The sequence below is a fragment of the Trichosurus vulpecula genome, chromosome 3 (assembly GCF_011100635.1).
Source record: "Trichosurus vulpecula isolate mTriVul1 chromosome 3, mTriVul1.pri, whole genome shotgun sequence".
Lineage (NCBI taxonomy): Eukaryota > Metazoa > Chordata > Mammalia > Diprotodontia > Phalangeridae > Trichosurus > Trichosurus vulpecula.
The window spans coordinates 104,833,013-104,856,086 of NC_050575.1; the positions used below are offsets into that span (position 1 = coordinate 104,833,013).

At 43.6% G+C, this 23,074-nt stretch overlaps 1 protein-coding gene across 1 annotated transcript in view; it reads left to right on the forward strand.

The window, feature by feature from the left end:
* Window positions 1-22,794, forward strand: part of PTPRT (protein tyrosine phosphatase receptor type T) — a 360,616-nt gene extending 337,822 nt beyond the window's left edge. Inside the window, exons 22-26 of the mRNA XM_036749775.1 lie at window positions 4,208-4,339; window positions 17,480-17,605; window positions 18,573-18,736; window positions 19,990-20,125; window positions 21,793-22,794. Of these exons, the coding sequence (XP_036605670.1) occupies window positions 4,208-4,339; window positions 17,480-17,605; window positions 18,573-18,736; window positions 19,990-20,125; window positions 21,793-21,846 (612 nt within the window). The 3' untranslated portion in view covers window positions 21,847-22,794. The remainder of the gene's footprint in view (window positions 1-4,207; window positions 4,340-17,479; window positions 17,606-18,572; window positions 18,737-19,989; window positions 20,126-21,792) is intronic.
* Window positions 22,795-23,074: the final 280 nt, after the last annotated feature.

The following is a 23,074-nucleotide window of genomic DNA, read 5'->3' on the forward strand; positions in this document are numbered from 1 at the left end:
TCTTGAACATATTTGCAGATAAGGTCTGTCAGATATGCCAGGCTATTAGAGCATTTATCATGGGAGGAAGGGAGAGGACCAGAGGGCCCTGGCTCTCTGCATCCTGGAGCTTGGCTTTCCCCAGAGCTAAACGAGTCCAGCCTAGGTCTGCTGGAATCTGCCTTTCACTGAATCCTTTGGGGATTCACAGGCTCTGCTCTGGACCTCAACACCTACTGCATTGGCCCAGTTGAATGCAAGGCCCCTTACCCAGGCCTGAGCCTCAGGTCTGCCACTGATATGTGACCCGAGGACACCACAATGCCTCTTCAGCAGCTTCTCCCACAGGTTTGTCCTGAGAAAGCAAAGTGAGGGCTTTTCTACCACATTAGCAAATTTTCGATATCTTCAGATGCCCAGTAAGCCTTTTCATGAGCATAGGAATGGAAGGAGCTCTGATTTGCCAGTTAGGGTTTCAAATCTGCCACTCACTCACTGCATGACCTTGGGCAAGTCACTTTCCTCCCTTAGGCCTCTGTTTTCTCTTCTGTAAAAGGAGGGCTTTGATTAAGTGATCTTTCAGGTCCCTTCTACCTCTAACTCCCCAAGATTCAGCAAGTACTCACGTGGGATTCCCGCTCTGCCAGTCTACCTCTTCTGTCATTTTTCCCTATCTTGTCATTTCTTTAAAGCATAAGTTCTTAACCTGAGGTCCATGAACTTTTAAAAAACAATTTTGTTAAATGTATTTCAATATAGTAGGTTTCCTTTACAACCCCGTTATTCTAGGGAGGGCTCGACAGACTTCACCACACTGCCAAAGGGGGCCAGGACACAAAAGGAGTGAAGGACTCCTGCCTTATGTAGCCCTCCCTTCTCATGAGATATAGACTCATCTTGCAAAGCTTTGAGCTGGAAAGACTGTACAACTTGGCCTAATTTGGGATAAATTGTGAAATTACACACTATTCAGAATTTGTGATTACCATGAACTTCCCCCAATACCTTGCCTAGGGATTTGCACTAGTAGCTGCTCAATATGTTCTGGAAGAAAGAAAAGGAAAGATGGGAAGGTTAAAAAAAAAAGGGAAGGGAAAGAAAACAGGGCCAAGATATGCAGTACTACCCACTTAGAAGGCATTTTTAGGTAAAGTTACAGATTCCAAACAACATAGGGGAAGAAGGTGTTTAAGAAAACAAACTGCTTTCTGACAGCTTAAAAGCTATGCTATGGCACAAAGAAGCTACAAAATAGAGACTCTGCACCAGGAGGACTGGGTCCTAATCCTGACTTTGCCACTAACTTGCTGTGTGACCTGGGACAGGTCACTTCTGTTGTTTCCAGTCTCAGTGTTCCCCTCTAAAGTGAGGGTTTTGAGTTAGTTGATCTTTGAGGTCACTCCACAAAGGAGGATTCTATAACCAACTATGGGATGCTGCGTAGCACAGTGGATAGAGTTCTGGGTATGGGGTCAGGAAGATTCATCTTCCTGAGTTCAAATCCAGCTTCAGACACTTACTAGCTGCGTGACTCACGGCAAGTCACCTCACCCTGTTTGCCTCAGTTTCCTCATCTGTAAAATGAGCTGGAGGAGGAAATGGCAAAGCTCTCCAATATCTTTGCCAAGAAAACCCCAAATGGGGTCACAAAGAGTCAGACACGACTGAACGATAACAAAATAATTAACTACAACCAAACTCATTAAAAGTCATTCTTACCTTTTATGGTATAAACGATATTTACTAAGGATCTGCCCATCCATTGGCTCACAAAAGGAAACCCAAAGGATGTCATCAAGCGGGTCAATTACTAGGAAGTGAGGTGGTGTAGAGGATGGAGCGCTGGGCCTTGAGTCAGGAAGATCTGAGTTCAAACCTGGCTTCTCTTACTTCCTAGCTGTGTGAGCCTGGGCAAGTCGGTTAATGTTTCTTAGCTTCAGCTTCCTCAGCTCTAACATAGAGACAATAAGAGCACCTACTTATCTCAGGGTATTTGTGAGGATCAAATGAGAGGATATTTGTCGAGTGCCTTGCAGACCTCTAAGAGGTAAAAAAATGGCACTTCTTATTAATATTTTGTGTATGCAAAAGAATTTCAACTGTATTTCTTTTAAGATCTCCTATACGTCACACTCTCCCCTGATTCAGACTGGCCACCTCTCCACAGTCTGAGGGACATTATGACTATTCTTCATTGGTTTCTCTGCGAGGTGGCACCAGCTATTGGCAAGCAACATGAACAGCTGTCGGAATAAATTGTTTGGAGCCACCTCCTGAGGGTTACTACCCTCAGAAAAATGACTTTTCTTTTTTAATGATTCTTCAGCCCAAGTTCAAAAAGAAAAAGTTTGCAAAGAAAATCAGTTTGTGCTTTTGAGGCAGAGTCCCCCCTAGTCTCTGGAAGGTGGGTATGGTAGAGTAGATAGAGAGCTAGAGCTGGCATCAGAAAGACCTAGGTTCAAATCCCACCTCTCACATTTCCCACTTACGAAACCATGGACAAATCACTTCTTAATCTCTCTGTGCCGCAATTTCCTCATCTGTGAAATGAGAGTTAAATGCCTATCTCCCTGGGTGAATGGAAGGCTCAAGCTAGATACTGTAGGAAGAGAGGTTTGCACGTTTTAAAGCTCTGCAAAAATGTCAACTCTTCTTATTCCCTGATGGCTGCAGCTTAGGCCGCGCTCTCCCTTCAATGACCTTCTCCAACATTTACAGTCTCCGCCTTGCAGTCTAGCATTTAATTATAGCCCATCTTCTATGGTTCTCTTCCCCACCTGCGTGAGTCTTGTTTCCCCAATGAGATTGTTAAGCGCTTTAAGGGAAGGGAGCGAATGGAGCATGAAGCCACTGCTTGGCCTGCCCAGGTCCTGACTGCCTCTGAGTGCCATTTGTCCCTCGACTCGGTCTCACCAAAGTGAGAGAGATGTAATTTCAGCTGAGACATTCATCCCCAGCCTGATCCTTTGTGCTGGTCATTTGGGGAGTCATGAGATCCTAGATCTGGTGCTAGAAGGGACCATCTAATCCAGGGGTTCTTGACTTGGGATCCATGATGACTTCTTTTCATTATCGTCAATTCTCTTTGTCATCCTCTGTATTTTATTTTCATCATTTAAAAACATTATTCTTAGAAAGGGTCCACAGGCTTCACCAAGTTGCTAAAGAGGCCAAGGATACAAAAAGGTTAAGAACCCAGTTGGGTTCTTATCCACTGATCCAGTCCAAGCCTTCATTTTGTAGGTGGGGAACCCGGGGGGCCAGAGATCTTTAGTGATTTGCCCAGAGTTACACAAGTGGTAAGTGATGGAACTGGGGTTTAAACCCAGGTCCTCTGACTCAGAATACAGTGTTCTTTCCACACTATACCACACATCCTTATACGTGGAATGATAAAATATTAGAGGTGAAATAAGCCTTAGAGACCAATGAATCTAACCATCCACAAATGAGGAAACCAGGCTCATAGAGAAGGTGCCTTGCTCAAGATCACCTAGCGATCCGACGACATTGCTAGGTTTAGAAACCAAGTTTAAACTTCTAGGCCAAGGCTTTCTCCATGAAGCATGCTTAATGCTTGCCTGTGGTTTGTCTCAGAGCAGAACACTGGAGGAAAATTCCTTTGCCCTCTGGCAGTCTCCAGCTCCTTACCTTCTCTGGTATTCACTAGCACTAGGTATGCCAGGCCCTTGAGCATTGTACCCACCTGATGCTAGGGAAACAGGGCTCAGAGAATTGCTAGCTTCTGGTCCTGCCTTGAGATTCCTAAATCCAAACATGTCTCTTTTCCCCAAGGAGCCCTCGGGTCAGAACCTGAGGTCTCGGACCTGCCATAGCTACTTATAGTGTCCCCAGCAAACAAAGAAGAAGTGTCCTTTCATCCTGAGATGTTCTGTTGTTGGGAAACTAGGGGAAAAAATCACCTCCCAGTATTTTTCATTTCATATTCTAATCATTATTATTTGCTGAGTCCCCAGACATAAATAATTTATTTGAATAATCCCTATTCTGGTGACACTTTTCTAATGAAATGTCTTAGTTTGAAGGAGAATGATTCCATTATGAGAAGGTTTCATTCACGCTGGAGCTGATAACGAGAAGGTCTCAGTGCTTTGTCTAATCAGTTTAAATGACTCAGGTGGCCTCCTGTCTGCCTCATGGGTCTAATAGTCATCTGAATAATGCTGATTGATGCATTTTTTAAAAGCCAATATTATTCTTTTGTCAGAGCCACAAGCAACCAGCGGCCTTTATCGTCACTCAGCACCCTCTTCCCAACACTGGAGCTGACTTCTGGAGGCTGGTGTTCGATTACAACTGCTCCTCAGTGGTGATGCTAAATGAGATGGATACCGCCCAGGTAGGTGGCAGCCTGGCCTTTGACACTGAGTGGGTCAAAGAAAGCGGGGCCTAGGAGGTATGACCGAAGTGATTCTGAAGGTTACAGATGCTACGGCAGTTAGGTGGCATGGACCTGGAGTTAGACCTGAGTTCAAAATCCACCTTGTACGTTTACTAGCTATGTGACCCTGGGGAAGTTGCTTAACTTCCCTCAGCCTCAGTTACCTCATCTGTAAAAAGGGCATAATTATATGAACTCCCTCACAGAGTTGTTGTGAGCATCAGATTAGATGATATATGTAGAGAGATGTGCAAACCTCAGTCTCCTAAGGTCAACTTTTGTGACTACACAAATAAGAAATGCAATAATAACAATTCACATCTACATAGTTCCTTGTAAGACCTAAATCTGTTAGCTCCTCTGAGCCTCATAATAATGCCGCAACTTAGTACAAGGATGATCATCCCCATTTTATAAATGAGGAAACTCAGGGCCGTCAAAATGAAGCGATTTGTTCCTGGGTCACTCAGCTAGTAAGTGTTGAGCTCGAATCCCATCCCAGGTCTCCTGAATCCCAGCTAAAGGCTTTCTTTATTCTAAAGCAAGAGAGTTGGGAACCACATAGGAACAGCCACAGCCTTTACCTCTGACTGGAGATAAGCAGAATGAAGACACCCTTAGCCAAGGGGGAGCTAGTTCTACTGCCTTAGTCTGCCTTTGGAAGTCATCAGGGCAAAGTTTTAAGAGTTTGGGTCGGATTTCACTGCTTTGTTTATTCTGCTAATCATCAAAGATCCACTTGGTTTCTTTTCAAACAGAACTCACAGGTCAGTCCTGAGAAGCACCTCATACACGCACAAAGGGTTAGCTGTGGGCTTCTGCCCACTAAGACAAAGAATTCCATTTCCCCTCTTGGTGAGCCCCTGCTAGCACAAAGTGGGGTGAGGGGTAGAGGGTGGGAGGAGAGAAACATCTCTTACCAGTCCTCCTACCTTAGGTAAGGTAAGTGACATTTATTTTAAAGAGTACGTACCCTCCCAAAAGCAAGGGTTGTGCCAAGAGCTCCACAAACATGCTAAGTGAGAAATTTCTGAGGCTGCATTAGAAGTAAAGAGTCCAGACAAAAGGAAATCATATCCCTGACATTCTGTTCCTTTTTATATTGTTGTGAATTCAGAACTTAATACCAAATAAAATGGGCATCTTCATATATATGTGTGTGTGTGTGTGTGTGTGTGTGTGTGTGTGTGTGTGTGTGTGTGTGTGTGACATGGTCAGACCTGTGCCTTAGGAAGATTATTTGGGCAGCTCTGCAGAGGATGGATTGGAAAGGGAGGAGACTGAATGTAAGGTAACCAATTAGAAGATCATTGCCATAATATTAGGCAATAATAGGTGATGAGGACCGGAGATAAGGTGGTGGCTGTGTGCTTGGAGAAAAGGGAAATGATTTCAAGAAATAGTGTGGAGGTAGAATTGACAAGCCTGGTAATTGATTGATTGGGGAGGGTCGGGTCGGGGTGGCATGGAATCAAAGACGACCTAACTGAGAGCATAATGGGGCTCTAAGTAGAAATAAGGAAGTTTAAATGAGGAGCATGCTTTTGGGGGGGGGGATAGTGGGTGCAATGAGTTCTATTTGGGACATACTGAGTTTGAGACATCAAGGAGATATCTAGTATTTAATTTATAATACATAACTGAAGTTCGAAAGAGAAATTTGGCCTGAATTTATATAGATTTAGGTGTCATTTGCATAAAGATGGTACTTGAACCTATCGAAGCTGATAAGATTTCCAGAAGAATTTTCAAGAGGAGAGAAGGAGAGAAGGAAGGAAGAAGAGAGGGGAGAGAGGGAGAGAATGAGAGAATGAGAACAAGAACAAGAAGCTAGGACAGAGCCCTAGGAAACACCCTAGCTAAGAAGGCAGAGAGTGAATGACAATCCAACAAAGGGAACTAAGAAGTAGGAGTCAGAGAGGACAGCTTCGAGAGATTAGTAATGGGAGCCAAGACAAGAATTTCTAGGGTGGGGAGAAGCAGTCCGCAGTATCCAAAGTTGCAAAGACTGCAAGGAGGATGAGCCCTGAATGAAGGCCGTTCGATTTATCAGTTAAGAGATTGCTGGAGGCAGCACTTTCAATCAGGAGATTCAATTGGAAACAGTCTGCAAAGGACTGAACAATGAGGAAGTGGAGGCGGGAGGTGCATTTGGTAATGGAAGGGAAGGGCAATATGGGACAAGAGCTTGAGAGGTCCACAGGGTCAAGCAAAGGTTTGGTTTGGTTTGAAAGGACAGGGTAAACTTGAACATGTTTGTAGAGAGTGGGTAGAGAGCCAATAAATAAGGAAATATGGAAGATGAAAGGAAGGGCATAATAAAAAGGCCAAGTTCCTGGAGGATATGGGAAGGAAGGAGATGAAAAGATAGAGTGGTTGCCAAGGAGAGGGACCACCTCTTCTTCAGAGACAGGCACAGAAGAAATCATGGGGGAGGTTGGAGATGGGTTCTGAGACATAAAGTAAGGGAGAAGACAGAGCTTATTGCAGATTGCCTCATTTCTTAATAAAGTAAGAAGCTAGCACATCTGTTAAGAGAGGAGTAAATACAGGAGGTATTAATGGTTTGAGTAGAGAAGATGTGGAACAGCCACTGGGGGGCATGGAATATAAAGCCAAAGCTGTCATATGGAAGATGGATTAGACTTATCATGTTTGGCCCCTAAGGGAAGAACTAGGAATAATGGATTCAAGTTATAAGGAGGCACATTTCAACAACTTCTTAAAAAAGAAAAGAGGTTCCTAACAGAGCTGTCCTACAGGCTTGCTTTACAGGGTAGTGAACCACTCATCACTAGAAATATTCAAGAAGATAAATGAACATTTGTTGCAGTTAATTTAAAAATTATTCCTGACAGTGAATCAGACTGTACGTCACCTTTTTGGCTCTGAGATTCTTTGAGGAGCTAAAACAAAAATGTAGTTGTCAGTTTATCATTCTAGAAGTAGTCTACCAGTACTTGGTATGTGCTGAGCACCATGGGAAGTCAGTGAGTGGGCTCACTCAAAATAAGCATAAGACATCACCCTGGCCACCAAGAGCTCACTGTCTAGTTGGGAAGATTATACATAGACAGATGATAGAGCATATATTAAGTGCTTACTGTGTGCCAGGCTCTGTGCTAAGTACTAGGGGTATAAATATAAGCAAACTAGATAGTCCTTGCCCTCAAGGAACATACATTCTAACGAAGGAAGACAACGCATAAAAGAGCTAGAGAGGGCCGAGGTAGACAAGGCTAGGAAGTGTTTGGGGAGTAGCAGCTCCCCTAGCAGAGCAGAGCTTCCTGGGAGCAAAGTCCAAGCTTGAGTTGGAAATTGGGGAGAGAGGTTGAGGCTGATGGCCAAAGTTGATGCAGCAATGGGAGCAGATGGCCAGTAAGTAAATTGAAATACAGGAAGCAATTCATTAGCAAGACTGTCCATGTCAGCATTCTAAGCCAATGAAAATGGGACTGAATTGTTCAGTTGACTAGGGAAATGGAAAGACTGAAACACATCACTAATTGTACAATACAGACGAAAATGCAAAACAAGTTTAGAGAAGGGAGAGGCGAGCCAACACAAAAACCAGCTGAAGGAAGTGGGAATATTTAGTTTGGAGAAGACGAGACTATCCAAGGACATGCTTGTTGTCTTCAAAGGGCAGACATGTGGAAGAGGGGATAGGATTGTTCTTCCTAGTCCTGTAGGATAAAACTAGAAGAAATAGGTGGAAGTTACTGAGAGGCAGCTCTCAGTTTGATATAAGGAATTTCCTAGCAATTTCTCATGTGAGGAGTCACAGGGTCATAGACTGAACACTGGAAGGGACCTTCAAGCTCATCTAGTACAACTCTCTCTTTTTAAATAGAGGGAGACTGAAGCCCAGAGAGGACAGGGGTCCTGCCTATGGGTCACAGAGGTAATATGTGGCAGAGACAAGATTGAAACCCAGCTCTTCCTATTCTGTCACAGCAGAAAAGCAAGGAGAGAAAAAACCTCAGGTTTATCTAGACTAGAGTTTTAAATATCAATTTCTTTTTCCATGGGCCCGTTCGTCTCACCTATGTGCCCCTTCCTTGTTCAGCCTGCTCTTAGGGTTGGTGGGATGCTCTCTCCCATGGAGGATCAGCAGAGCCTTACTCCCAAAAGGAACAGAAAAAAAGCAAAAGGTGATGGGAATTTAGGGGGTCCAGAATTCAGGGCTAGGTCTTGAGATCTATCAATCCAGAAATTATCTTTTTTGGACCTACAAATTCTTCAGTCTGGAGTGATCCTTTGAGAACAGCCTCTGTGTATGCAAAAAAATAAAGCCTGGAGGGGCAGTGGGATTTGCTGGCATATACAGTTGGCAAGATGCTCTTGAAATCTGCAGATGAATAGAGTATTTATTTATATAAATATTTCTATGATGCTCATCACAGCAGCAGCTGGGAGCCTTGCATCATTATAAAAGAAAAATTAAAAATAAACAATGACACATTGGGACAATCAGAAAATCCACTGCCATGCAATTTCAATGGCACCTGGAAATGCTACCTTTCAAAGTCAGTGTCAGCATTTGTCTGCCAGGGGGCCAAGGCCAGCCTAAGCCAGAGAGGCCTGACTGAAAAAATAGGCTGTACCGCATGCACTAAGCAGAGTCATACTGTACTGTAGAAGGCCAGCCCATAATGGAACAGGTTAGGGTTTATTGTGTTGTTGTTTGTCCTGTGTTCTCAAAGAGGACCATGACATCAGGAAGGCGATGCCATGACTTGCAAATGAATTGGATTTAAGGGAGGGAGGGCTGTGCAGGGTCCCCAGCCTCACTTTCTCCTCAAGAGCCATCTGGGTCCAGTGGCAAGATATGGATCAGAATGACTGAAGATGCCCCCCATGGGTTAGGAAGTGGTACAGGGGAAGAAGGGAGGGTACACAAACCAATTGCAGGCAAGAGAAGAGTGTACCTCCAGGATGGTGCTGGTGATGATCTCAAAATTTTGCACCAAGGGGCCAAGCCTCAGTGCCCCCAACCTAATTCTATCTGTAACAGAAACCTTATTAGAGCAACCTAATGCATTAGAAAGACTTAGAGTCAAGAGACCTGGGTTCAAATCCAAGGTTAGATACTTCCTACTATGGTCATGTGACCATGAATACTATCACTACACTGTGCCTCATTTTCTTCATCTATAAAATGGTACCCTCTCCTAAGATATCAGGTTACTGTAAGAATCTAGTATATAAGCTGCTTTGCAGACCTAATTGCACTATAGAAATGTGAGCAAGAATTATCATTCCTCAGTCACCCCCTATTTTTTGACTCTAGAGGACCCATTTTAAGCCACTTTTTGAGTGAGCCCTGGTCTTAGACAAAGGAAAAATAGGATGAAAATCAAATGGAATAAAGCAGGAGAGGCTCAGAGAAAGGGGTAGCATTTATGAGGAGGAGGCAAGGCAGGAGGCAGCATCTAGGAAAAAAGAGGCCATTTTTCACACTGGAAAGTCTGCAACCACAACAAGAGTGGGGAACTTCCGGTCCATAGCCTGATGGCTTCATTTAATCTCGTCTGGCCTGCAGGGCAAACACCAAGAGGTGATATCCCTATTTATAAATATAGTTGTAACAATTCATCTCCAATCTCTTCAGCTCTCTTCACCCAAGCAGGTAGAAGTCATCCACACTTTCTCCTGGGCTGTTCTTATCTGCAGCTTTGTATAAATTCTCTGTAGAGGGTTTATGGCTTATAATCTCTCCCTTATTTCAGTTTTCTTTAATATCTCCTCTGGGTCCTTACAGTACTCAATCAATCACTTAAGCAACAGGCATTTTCAAGCTCCCATCAAACCCAGGCACTGTGCTAGGGATACACAGATAAAACTAAGGCAGGGAGTAAGAGTAAGTAAGCCAAAAGTAAGATTTCAGGGACCTCACATTCTACCTGGAGAGACAATAGGTACCTGTATAGGTTTATTCTAAATAAATACAGGATGATCATGGTGGTAAGGGGGTAGAAGAGGAGGAGAGGAGAGAGAGACTGAAATAGTCATTAGAAAAGGTCTCATGTGGACTGTGGCATTTGAACTCAATCTGGAAGGAGACTAGAGCCTCTAAGCCAAGAGGTGAGGAGGGAGCACATTCTAGGAACGGGAGACAGCCATTACAAAGGGCAAGGAAATGGTGTGCCATGTATTCAGAAAGCCAGTTTGACTGGATTGTTGGCTACCTGACCATCGGTAATACACTAAAAACAACTGGTTTCAAACGATGGCCTTCTCTAGTGCAAGGGTGGGAAGGGAGGGAGACAGGAACTTAAAATGTAGCCAAAAAAAAAGTACTGTCACATTAAAAATTGGAAAGGTAATTTGGGACCAAGTTGTGAGGGGTGTTAATAAATCAGACCATCAATATCTCTTGATATCGTGATAGGGACTGAATAGGAATCATAGGCTTGAAAGCTACAAGGGATCTTAGAGGTCATCTAGTCCAAACACTTCACATATTCTCTAAAGGAAGAGGGTGAGGCCCAAATGGACAATGGTGTCATCTTAATGGGCAAATCTCTGCCACTGTGTCTCTGTGTGGGTGGCTAGATGTATGTCCCTGCCTATCTCTGGACATGTGCCTGTTTGTCTGGCTCAGCCTTTACTCCTCTATTCTTATTTTTCTTCCTTTTTCCTCCTCTGTCTTGATTTCATAACTGGTCATAAAATAGAACTGAAGGTTATTATTTTTATGTGTGGTATCTATGGAATAGAGGGCTGTGTTCTCTTCCTAATTTAAAAAACAGATGAGTGAACCATTTTATAGTTCTCTCTAAAAACAAAAATGTGATGTTGCTTTTTTTCCTTAGTGAGCCCTTGATGAATAATTATTGTGGTCAGTGGTCCTTGATTTTGTGTGTGTGTGTGTGTGTGTGTGTGTGTGTGTGTGTCTGTATAGGTACGTGTGTATATGTGCACATGAATTTTCAAATGAGATGACGGGTAGGGTTTATGAATCGATGAGGATTTATTAAACACCTTCCATGTTCCAGACACTGTATTAGGAACTGGGGATACACAGATGAAAGCAAAACAATCCCTGCCTTCAAGGAGCCTACATTCTAAATTATGAATCAGGAAGCCTGAGTTCTCAAATCCTGGCTATGGTACTTACTAGAGGTGTGACCTTGGTCAAGTCAGCTACCTGACTTGTCTGGGCCTTGACTTTCTCATCTGTCAAGTGGAGATAATGCTGACTATCCCCTCCTGCTTACGGAGCTGTTGTGAGGCTCAAATGAGATAAGATGTTTTGTGGATTGTAAAGTGCCAGATGATTTTCTAGTTGGCAAGTTCATCACTAAATCTACCAGAAATACCAACATGTGACATTTTCCAGTGTACTTACCTCCTAACAACTTGTTTGTTTGCAACAACTGATGAGCCTTTTCTGATTTTATCTGAGAAAAACCAGGGGGCTGGGAGTGGGGTGAGGGTGGGGAGAAAGGTACAGTAAAGAGCAAAGCCAATCATACACTAATTGTGTTTCCTTCCTGAACTCACCTCCCTGCTCCCAGCACATATTTATGTGGCCCAAATATATGTGAAAAACAGACTATCATGAGGATAAACAACTATAGCCTGTTTCGGTACAGACATTCTATGCTGCTTTTCAGCAAATTGAGCTCATTATCAGCAAGTAGGGTAGCCATTTAAAAAATACTGGCATGGTGCCAGTCTCAAATCCTGGGAGTCCCGGATGCCACGTAGAGACACAGACCTGCTAGAATGAGGGAGAAATACTCACACAAAGACAACATGGGTATCAGCCCACACCTGGCCACCTCAAGGCTCTTCTGATCCCCTTAGTTATTTGTGTTCGCTCCCTGCTCCCCAAATTACCATGTATAGTCTTATCTGTTCACATCTCCCTGGAATAGAATACATGCTCCTTTGATGGAAGGAGCAGTTTTGGCTTTTTTTTTCTTGTTAATCATTCTATCCCTGACACCAGGCCCAAAGCCTTCTGAGCAGCAGGTAAATACTAGGCTAATGAAATCTAGAGCTGGAAGGGACGTTTGAGATCACCTAGTCTAACACTTGACAAATCGGGAAACTTAGAGACAGGAAAAAGTAACCTGCCCAAAGTCACGTGGTTAATGATTAATATAGGAGAGCTGGAACTCGAACACAGCTCCTGATTGGTTTTGAGTGATTGGGTCCCTGGTTGGTCTGCCCTCAGGATGATTTCATTAGGCTGGGAGTCTTGGGCAGCTAAGAGTCTTATGAGAGGAGTTCTTCCTTTGTGCTGGCTGATAAAAGAGAGCTGACCCACCTGTTCAGGCCCTTGTTCACCCTTCCCCTTTTCACAGAATAGACACAGCACATTAGAGCAGATCTGTGTTTCGGCACCACACACACACACACATTTATATAGCACCTGCTGTGTGCCAGGCACTGTGCTAAATGCTTTACATCTGTTCTGTCATTTGAGCCTCACCACAACCCTGGGGGGTAAGTGCCATTATTATCCCATTGTATGGATGTGAAAACAGAGGCAAACAGAGGCTAAGTTTCTTGCTGCTGTGGAAAGAATAGGGTGGTCCTTACCACGGAATCACTGTGTAGCACACCTAAGGCAAATTTTTATATTTATATATCTACGCATGTATTTATATATACATTATATATTTATACATATATGCACATGTGCTTCATGTATATACATATACACATATATATAGATATAGATACTGTAGTTATAGATATATAATTTTCCCCATAGAATGTAAGCTCCTTGATGGCAGGGATTCTTTTGTTTTTGTAACCCCAGTGCCTAGCACAGTGCCCGGTACACAGTGGGTACTTAAGAAATGCTCGTTGCTTGATTGAAGTTATTCGCCCTCTTCTGAGCCCAAGCTTCCTCATCTGTAAAGTAAAGGAACGGACTAGACCGTGGCTGTCCAAAATGCAGCCCTCAGTGCGATTTATGCCGCTGGCCTACAAGCATAGAAATTTACATAAATGCTTTAGTAAACTGCAGAGCTCTCACTAAAATGGCAAATCAAAAAATATTGTCTATTGTTTCAATAAAAACCTAAGGTCGGACAGCCCTGGACTAGACTGTCTCTACAGCATCCTCCAGCTCTCAGTTCTGTGATCCTCTGGCTTCTGGTCCAGACTCTGTTACTGAGAAGAGAGCGCTATGGATTGCAGGAAGATTAGCCAGTCTTTTGAATTAGCTCAGATCACCCAAGAGACAGCCCCGTGTAATCTCTCCTTTACCTAGGCCTTGGTGGCCCTCTGCCCAACATGTTTTTGCTCTCCTAGCAGCCTTAAAGAGAGTCCCCTGCTGGTTATTTCCACTCTGGCTATGGAATGAGAAGGTACATCAGAAGCTGATTCCTGGATGGCCCCTGACGAGCCCAGAGCGAAGAGCCCTGTAGACATCGTGGGTGACAGGCAGAGCCGGGTTGAATTGTGTGTCCTAGGAGGGTGACCAGGACCCCAAGAGGCCTGCCAATCATGCTGAAGGAAATGGGGGTATTGAGCCTAAGACCTTAGGGTAGAGGGAATGTGATAGCTGGCTTCTAGAGTTTGAGGGGCTCTAATATTTGACTTCTGCTTCACCCTGGAGAGCAGAGCCAGGAGCAGGGGGTACAAATTCCAGGCAGGTAGATTGCTGTTTTCAGTCATTCAGCACTTGTTAAGCACCTACTGTGCGCAGTCTCTGGCACTAGCATGGCACTAGCTATGCTAGCTAGGCACAGGAGATACAAAGACAAAAATTAAACAATCCCTACTCTTTACTGTTCAGTTGTTTCAGATGTGTCCAATTCTTCACAACCACATTTACGGTTTTCTTGGCAGAGATACTGGGGTGGTTTGCCATTTCCTTCTCCAGCTCATTTTACAGATGAAGAAACTGAGGCAAACAGAGTTAAGTGACTTGCCCAGGGTCACACAGCCAGTAAGTGTCTGAGGCCAGATTTGAACTCAGGAAGATGGGTATTCCTGACTCCAGGCCCAGGGCTCTACCCACTGAACCATCTAGTTGCCCAATCCCACTCTTGAGGAGTTGATATTGTACCAGGAGAAATAATATTTACATATATAAAATATACAGAATAAGTACAAAAAATGATATAGAAACAAAATAAATTTGCTAAACATAAGGAAGGGGCAGATAGGTGGCACAGTGGATAGAGTGCTAGGTTTGGAGTCAGGAAGAGTCATCTTCATGAGTTAAAATCTGGCCTCAGACACTCACTAGCTGTGTGACCCAGGGCAAGTCACTTAACCCTGTTTGCCTCAGTTTCATCATCTGTAAAGTGTAGTGGAGAAGGAAATGCAAATCACTCCAACATCTTTGCTAAGAAAACCCCAAACAGGGTCATAAAGAATAGGACATGACTGAAAAAACAGCAGAACAACAGTAAGAACAGACATAAGGAAAAACTTCCTGATGACATGAGCTGTTCTAAAGTGGGATGGGCTGCCTCCGAAAGTAGTGAGTTCCCCATCACTAGCAGTTTCCAAGTAGGGCTGGATACCCACTTGTCAGAGATGCTGCAGAGGGGATTCCTATGTTGGTATCAGCCTGTACAGAATGCCCTCTGGGGGCCCTTCTGGCTCTGAGATTGTATGATTCTGGAATTGACCAACCCTTCATGCAGAACTGAACAACTCTCTTACTAATAAAGAGATAGCATGTTTTCTACTCTCAAACAAAAATGGAAACATCTCCTTCCTCAGAAGATAACTGTGCAGTACAGAAAAGCAGCATTAGGATTAAATACTGTGCTTTGCCCTGGGGCTGAAAAGAAACCGCTCCTAATGGAAACAGGTTTGTCTAACCCTTTCCTCCCCCTTCAAGATCAACATACCCAGAAGGCTGTACTCCTGGGACATATCTGAACAGGCTCCCAGCTCCTCTGTAGGAAATGTATTATATTCTTTGAGGGACAATGTGAATGTGTGGCAGTGAGAGAAAAAAAAATGGATTTGGAATCTGAGGAACTGGGATGAATCCCTTCAACTAGCAACGTGACCCTGGGCAATTAATCTGCCAATCAAATAAGTACCTACTGTGAGCAAGGGGGTATGCTAAGCATGAAGAATGCAACAGTCCTTGCTCTTGAGGAATTTACATTCAGGGAAACAAGCTTGCCAAACCTTAATCCTTTGTGATAAGTACCATTATTATATAATATCGTATAAAATTATATATGACGCAAAGGCATCGAGATGGGAGGTAGGGTAAAGAACAGTAAAAAAAAAACCGCTTTGGCCCGGATCATACCAAGTATGAAGAAGAGTGATTATATAAAACAATTCTTGAAAGATAAGTTGAGGCCAGGTTATGAAGAGAGACCAACTCCGCATTTTGCAAATAAAGAAACTGAGGCACAGAGAGATTAAGTGTCTTGCCCAGGTCACCTGGAGAGTAAGTGGCAGAACTGGGATTTAAACTCAGGCCCTCTGACCCCAAATCTAATGTTCTTTCTACTGCCCTACTTAGTATCAGTGAGAGGAGAGAGGGAACCTATTTTGCAGTGACTGTCATCTCTACCCAAAAGTAGCCAGTTTATAAATGTCCCATATACTAGCTGAGAAGGTTTACAGTGATGCCTTTCTTCATCAAATGAGATATTTGCAAAGCACTTAATTAGTACGGTGCCTGGAACAAAGTAGAAGTTTAATAAATGTGCATTCCATTCCCTTTCCTCATGCTCCTATCAACCAGTGGTCACCTTCACTAGCTTCTGTTTCATAGAATCATAGATTTAAGAGCTGGCACCCTCCTCGGAAACCATTGAGTCTAATCCTCTCCTTTGACAGATGAGTAAGCTAAGGTCCAAAAAGGGTAAGTGATTTGGGTTACACAGCTAGCGTCTGATGCAGGATTCAAACCCAGATCTTCCTAAGTCTGTGTCCTACACTCCACCCATGATACCACTGCTTCCTGCCTCCACTGCTTCTGTTTATACTTAGCTTTTCCTAGTCCCCCAGCCTCTAGTCCCTTCACCTCTAAGGCTACTCTCCATCTATTTTTTTATGTATCTATTTATGTTCCTTCTCCTATTAGAATGTAAGCTCCTTGAGGTCAGAGGGTCCTAGCACAGTGCTTGGCACAAACTAGGGACTTAATAAAGGCTGGCTGGTAGAGTGCTTTACAGGTCAGTGCTACATGTATCAAATTTGAGAGCAGAAAGACCCTCCAACCCAGACTACCTTTTGGGGATGGCCCAAAAAGCAGAGCAAGGATCTGATGGCAGAGGAGGCTCGTTTGAAGCATATCGGAATCCATTTGCTGGAGAAATTAGCCTGGAAATCTCATTAAAAGAGACTTAAATGATTTTTTAGTTCCATGCAGTTTGAAAATTCAGTGGGGTGGGAGGGGGAGAAGTGCAGTACTCGTGTTCTAGTTCTTACACCTCTCATCTGATGCGTAGCCAGCATTCACAAGGCTGGATTCAATGCAAATGATAAAAATGTTAATTAAAAAAAAAAGACTGCTCTGATTAATCCAAATTCCAGGCAAAGGCTGCGGCCAGCTCTGGTCTTATCTGTGCTGGCTCCCCCAGCCCCTCATTATTGTCAGAGCCGAGATGGAGAAAAGCCCGTGGCAAAGAGAAATAAAGTTTAAATTGTCATTACTTCGCAACTCAGCAGATGTGCTGCTCCTCTGGCCACAGAGGCCCCGTGAACCCCCTCGTCTGCTTCCCAACATGCTTACTTGCTACCCAATTAACCTCCCTCAGAGAGGAGGGTGGTGAAACTATAGATTTAACTCTTATAGATCTTTGGTGTTAAGTCTTAGAAGCCCTTGAAACAGAAGGAAAACATTCTCTTGGGGGTGAGAATTCAAAATAATGCACTGTCCTGAGGATGGTACTGACCGGGCATCAGGTCATGAACTTGGTGAGGATTTCCTCTGATCCCCTCATCTGTAGCCACCAAACAGAGTATAGAGGAGCTGAACTCCATGACCTTGGTCTCATTAATACCATACTCTTACTAGTACACTGAGCTGGCTGGGCCTACAACAGGGATGCCCCAGGAACGAGCAGGATCGGGTTACCAGGCTGCCTCCCTCCTATTCATTAACCTCTCTCATTTTCTGTTTTTGTCTTTTGCACTTAACACTAGCTCTGCATGCAGTATTGGCCGGAGAAGACGTCCTGTTGTTACGGGCCAATCCAGGTGGAGTTTGTGTCGGCTGACATTGATGAGGACATCATCAATAGGATATTCCGAATCTGCAACATGGCAAGAGTAAGTCCAACGTCTGCCGTTTCTTTCTTTGTTGCCCCATTTTTCTTCATCTGGATGATTGTATTTATCTGGGTTTTACAGGAAGCAAACCAGACAGAGGTTACCGAGATAAGTGGGTGGGTGAGGGGAGTAGGACCCCTGATGAATTGAGCTCCCCACCCAGTCTTCTTAATGAAATTAGAAGTTATGAGGCTACACTCTTTACATCCTGTAACACCATCAGACAGACTGGGTAATTTAATTGTTCAACGCTACCTCCACACAAGCAAGAGGTTAGATAGAAGTGATTACTTGAAAATCCCAGTAACTAGACCTCCAGGCAGGACACCAGCCTGTCTGACCTAATGTTCTCCAGTGCATCTCAGAATTAGAGCATGTATCAGTGAAATTGCCTGCTTTCTTAAAGTCATTGTATTTCTACTTGATACTCACTAAAACTCCCCTTAGTCCTGAAACCTTATCTGGCCTCAGACAGGGTACCTACCGTCCAATTAATGAGGACAGTTAGCCTGATCCTCTCTCTTTCCCAGACACCCCTCTTTCTTACTTAGGATGGTGGGTATCCAGGGAAATGTGACATAGTAAAAAGAGCCCTGAATTTGGAGTCCAAAGACCTAGGTTTGAGTTCCAGGCCCAGGACTCACTTAGCTGATGTGACTTCGGGCAAATCACTTCCCCTCCCTGCACCTCTGTTTCCTCATCTGTAAAATGAGGGCAAGAGATTCAGTGATCTCCAAAATTCTGTGATTCTGTGATCCCTGACTGCTTCAGGGATAATGTGACTCAGATCACTGGCTTTAGACTCAAGCATCTCCTGTGGTATTGCCAGGCCTAGTGCTGCTAAGATGTGCTTTGTAAGAATCCCCGTAAAGGCTGTCTACATGCTGCTTTCATTTTCTTGGATCCTGCAAAGGATGACACCTCCGTAACACTAAAATGTAACAGAATCAACTGACTCCATTTTCAGCCACAGGATGGGTATCGTATCGTCCAGCACTTACAGTACATTGGCTGGCCTGCCTACCGGGACACACCTCCCTCCAAACGCTCCCTTCTGAAGGTCGTCCGGCGACTAGAGAAGTGGCAGGAACAATATGACGGGAGGGATGGACGAACTGTTGTCCACTGCTTGTAAGTGTAACAAAATCCCCTCCAGCATGGTGAGGTGTGTTAGGTTGGTGGATGGGGTGGATCCTGGGGAAGTGTTGAAGTGCACAGATGTATTCAAGCAGATGGAGTTCAGCACCATGGATAGCTGCTGCTCTCTGTTGCAGGGATCCAATAGTAATCCAAATGAGACAGTAGTAGTTGGGTTAGAGAAGCATTGACCTGGGAGTCAGGAGACTGGATTTCTGGTGCTAGATCTGCTACTCATTCACTCTGTGAACTGGAGCAAGTCATATCCCCTCACTAGACTTCGGTTTCCTCATCTGTAAAGTGAGAGATAATAAACTTGAACCACCTAACTCACAAGGCATCTCTGAGGTTCCTTCTAGGTCTAAACCCTATAAACTTACAAAAGCACTTTGCAAATGTCAAAGTGCTATAGAGATTGGAGCTATTATTATATACTTTCTTCAGTTCTATGATGGGTACAGGATGTCCTTGGTGGGGATATTTATTCTCCTGGTATAGAAGCAGCTAGGTGGCTCAGTAGATAGAGCTCTGGGCCTGAAGTCAAAAAACCTGAGTTCAAATCTGGCCTCCGACATTCACTGGCTCTGTGACCCTGGGCAAGTCACTTAACCCCTGTTTGCCTGGAGGAGGAAATGGCAAACCACTCTAGTATCTTTGCCAAGAAAACCCCATATGGGGTCACAAAGAATTAGATACGACTGAACAACAACAGCAGATAGATGACAGTCCATCCACACCTTTTCATGCTGTGGAATTCTCAATCACGCCTTTCTGCACTCTCTCCAAAGAGGATCTACCCAGCACACTGGAGGTTCTGGCCTTCTACTGCGTCATGAATGCTAGGGCAATTCTGAGGCTTTCCTGTCCCTTGCTACATGGCTGGCACACATCCTTTTCTACTACAAATGTCCTTGGCAATGGCCCTTAGGCTCCCTATTGTGTAAATATCAATGTTAGAAATTTGCATCACCCTATATTTAGATGATGATAATATAATGTAGAAGGTCTTATGGTAAGTGGAGGGAGATAAAAAGATAAGACGTTGAACCTGTCCTCCTCAAGCTTTCTGTCTATTAAGGAAATAAAACATAGACACAAATGACAATAATACATAATAGGTGACAAAGTGTTCTGATGGTTTATAGGAGGGGGATCCCCTTCATAAGGAGCTCATGAAAGACTTTAATTTGGATTTTATCCCACTTGTCACTCCTAAGAGGCAAATCTCTTTTTTATTCTGTGTCTAGAAATGGTGGTGGACGAAGTGGAACTTTCTGTGCTATCTGCAGCGTGTGTGAAATGATCCAGCAACAAAATATCATTGATGTGTTTCACATAGTGAAAACGTTGCGAAACAACAAATCCAACATGGTGGAAACGCTGGTAAGTTTCTAGAGACTAGGAGGAGGGATGTTGGCTTAAACTGATTCTATTTAATTCAATTCAACAAATCTTTATTGAACACTTATGTGCTAGGCACAAGGCTAGACACTGGCAAGACAAAGGAAGAAGAGAGGTACAGTCCCTGCCCTCAAGGTGCTTACAGTCTACTAACAGACTTTACAGAAAATAAACATGAATCAGAGTGGGGGACCAAAAGTCTGGGATTCATTTCTATTCCTCCCACAAATACCAGACCCTTGGCTCTAGGATGAGCCAAAGGACATATTTCTTCATTCTGTAAAAATTACTCTGCCAATACAATCCTTTCCAACATAGTCCAGTAAAGCCTTGTTCACACTAACTTTTGGGGAAAAGTCAATCTGAATCATCTAGAAAAAATTTAACTTTATTATAAATACATTCAACAACTAGGATTAGGGTAAAAAAAGATTTTTGTTAATGTATTGGACCATAAAGCAGATATTATTGAAGGGGAAAGATGATTGCACAAATGTGTCAAAGTATCAAAGAATGGCTTATCATTAGCATGCTGCAGTACTACAGGGGCTGTCACTTCATTCTTGGGAGTTAATCCCTCCAATGAAATTGATCAGAAGCCCTCTGTACCTTCACATGTAATGTCAGGAGTTGCAAAGACCAAAAATAAACCATTCCCCATCAGGTAATGATAAGCCTCACTGAACTTGGCTAAACTGACCATTGTATATCAGACATACAGTCACTCAGCCTGTATGTACTTGAAGGCTTTCCAGCTTGGGAGGAGCCACCTGGACTTACTCAACACTGGCTTGGCTTTGAAGAACCCAGTTTTAATTGTGGGACATGGGAAATCTGGAGGCATGGGAAGAAGACAACTTGGGGAGTGTAATTAGCATATTGATTCTTTTTAGGTAAAATTTTTGAACTTCCTCAAAAACTGCTTGTTTTCTTAAATAGTTTAAGAGAACTCTATAATCTTTTTTAATTAATTTGGTCATTCATTCATTCAGCACTTACTTAATACCTACTGTGTACTAGGTGCTATTAGAGATACAAAGATGATTAAGTTCTCTCTGCCTTCCAGGAGATCACAGCCAAGTACACTGTTCATTCGCTTCCCAAACCTCTTTGTCAGAGATAGTGCTCAGGGAAATTTCAGTTCAGCTCCTGCTGAGATCCTTCCCAATCTCAAATTTGTGAAGTCTGACTGAATGAAACCTAATTCCTATTTATTCCTGGTGCCTCAATGCTCCATTTGTCTGCCTAATAAGATAGGTTCACTGTAGGACTTAGCTTATTTTGATCATTCACTCTAAAATGGTCAGCATGAAAGGCACTACTGAAATGTAAAGTGCTCTCTTTGCTTCCATTACATTTCCAGAAACACTCCTGTTTGTGTGATGCAAGAAAGGCTCATTTCAAAATTAGTTTCTGTTCTGGGACACACACAAACCAGAAAAGGATAGATGAGGATTAGACAGCCTAGAACTGTTCTGGGCAACAGAGGAAATGCAGCTGTGGATTAAAATCTGTCATGCATAGTTTAAAAGCTAAGAAACCTACATAGAAATATTGTGAGGTGATTCTACCATTGTAAGTTTATTTATTGCCAAAATTTCTAAGAAAAACTCCCTGTTAACAAATCTCTCCTTTTGTCCCTTTCTTAGGATCAATATAAGTTTGTATACGAAGTCGCACTGGAATACTTAAGTTCATTTTAGCCTAATGGAACAGGGAACCTTCTGGTATCTCAAAAGCCCCCTTTTCTCTGAAAGGCAGTAACCAGGGTATAAGGAAAGAGAGACTGAACAGATCCTGACACCACAGAGAAGACTTGGGGACCCCTGCTTTCCTCTGTAGCACTTACTGCTTCATCAATGGTCTCGTGTTCACCCCAAGAAGCTTAGAGGCCAGACGGGAGAGTCTCCTTTCTAATGGCCCCATGTCTGCAGCATCATGTTGGATTTTCCCCACCTGCTCCTGGAGCAATTGGAATTTCTGATCCCAAAGCTCTTGCTTCTTTTGTTATTTTCAAGTTTGTGAATCTCATGTTACTGTCCATTGGAAAAGCCAAACCCAATGGAGGAGGAAACGTGGAAGGAAGGAGGCGCGCGTGTCCTCCACAACACTCCTATCCCATGGGGGTGGATTATAAAGAGCACAGATCCCTTATCACATGTAAGGGAGTCAAGTCCTTTAAGGTCATTGGTTTGTTGTCTTCTCCTTCTGGATCCCTGGGTACCCTCAAGCCCAATGACCTGGACTGACCCAACTGGGCCAAGCCTCCACGTGCCATTGCTGCCGCAGTGCCAGACTTCAGTGCATCCTCAGTGCGTCGCACACACACAACCTGCATGTGGCCCTGTTCCATTGCCATCCCCCTAAGCTTTGACCTCAGCTTTCTGTCTTGTTAACAGAACCAGGGCCAAACGCAGAATCTTGTTAATATTATTTTCTGGGCTTTTGTGGACAGCTGGGGGGATGCTCAAAAGCTTGTCAGTCCTTCTGTGTGTGTCCTAGATTGTGCCTGCCTCTTGTGTCGCCAATCAGGCATCTTGACCCCTGAAACTTCAGGGGACTCCTAAGTGGTGGCCTACTGAGTTTCTGTGATGATGCCACCCCTGTGAAGGGGACAGAGTATTTTTCAACAGTGTATCTGAAAAGAAAATGATTTTTTTTCAATGTAAAAAAAGAAAGTTCATTTTAGCTTAGTGGAATGTAATAGTTTCTCATCTCATAAAAATGGAAATGTTTGAAGGATATATGACTAGAAGTTGTGTCAGCTGACAATGTGGGGCAGGGGGTGGGTTGGAAGGTTGGGTAATAAGTCCAAACAAGACTAGATGCAAACTGGAACCAGGAGCTAGTTTGGGTGAGTTACTTTGGCCTGTACTGTGGGTGTTCTTTATTTCTTTTTATATCAAATTCATTTCTCAATATCTACTACAA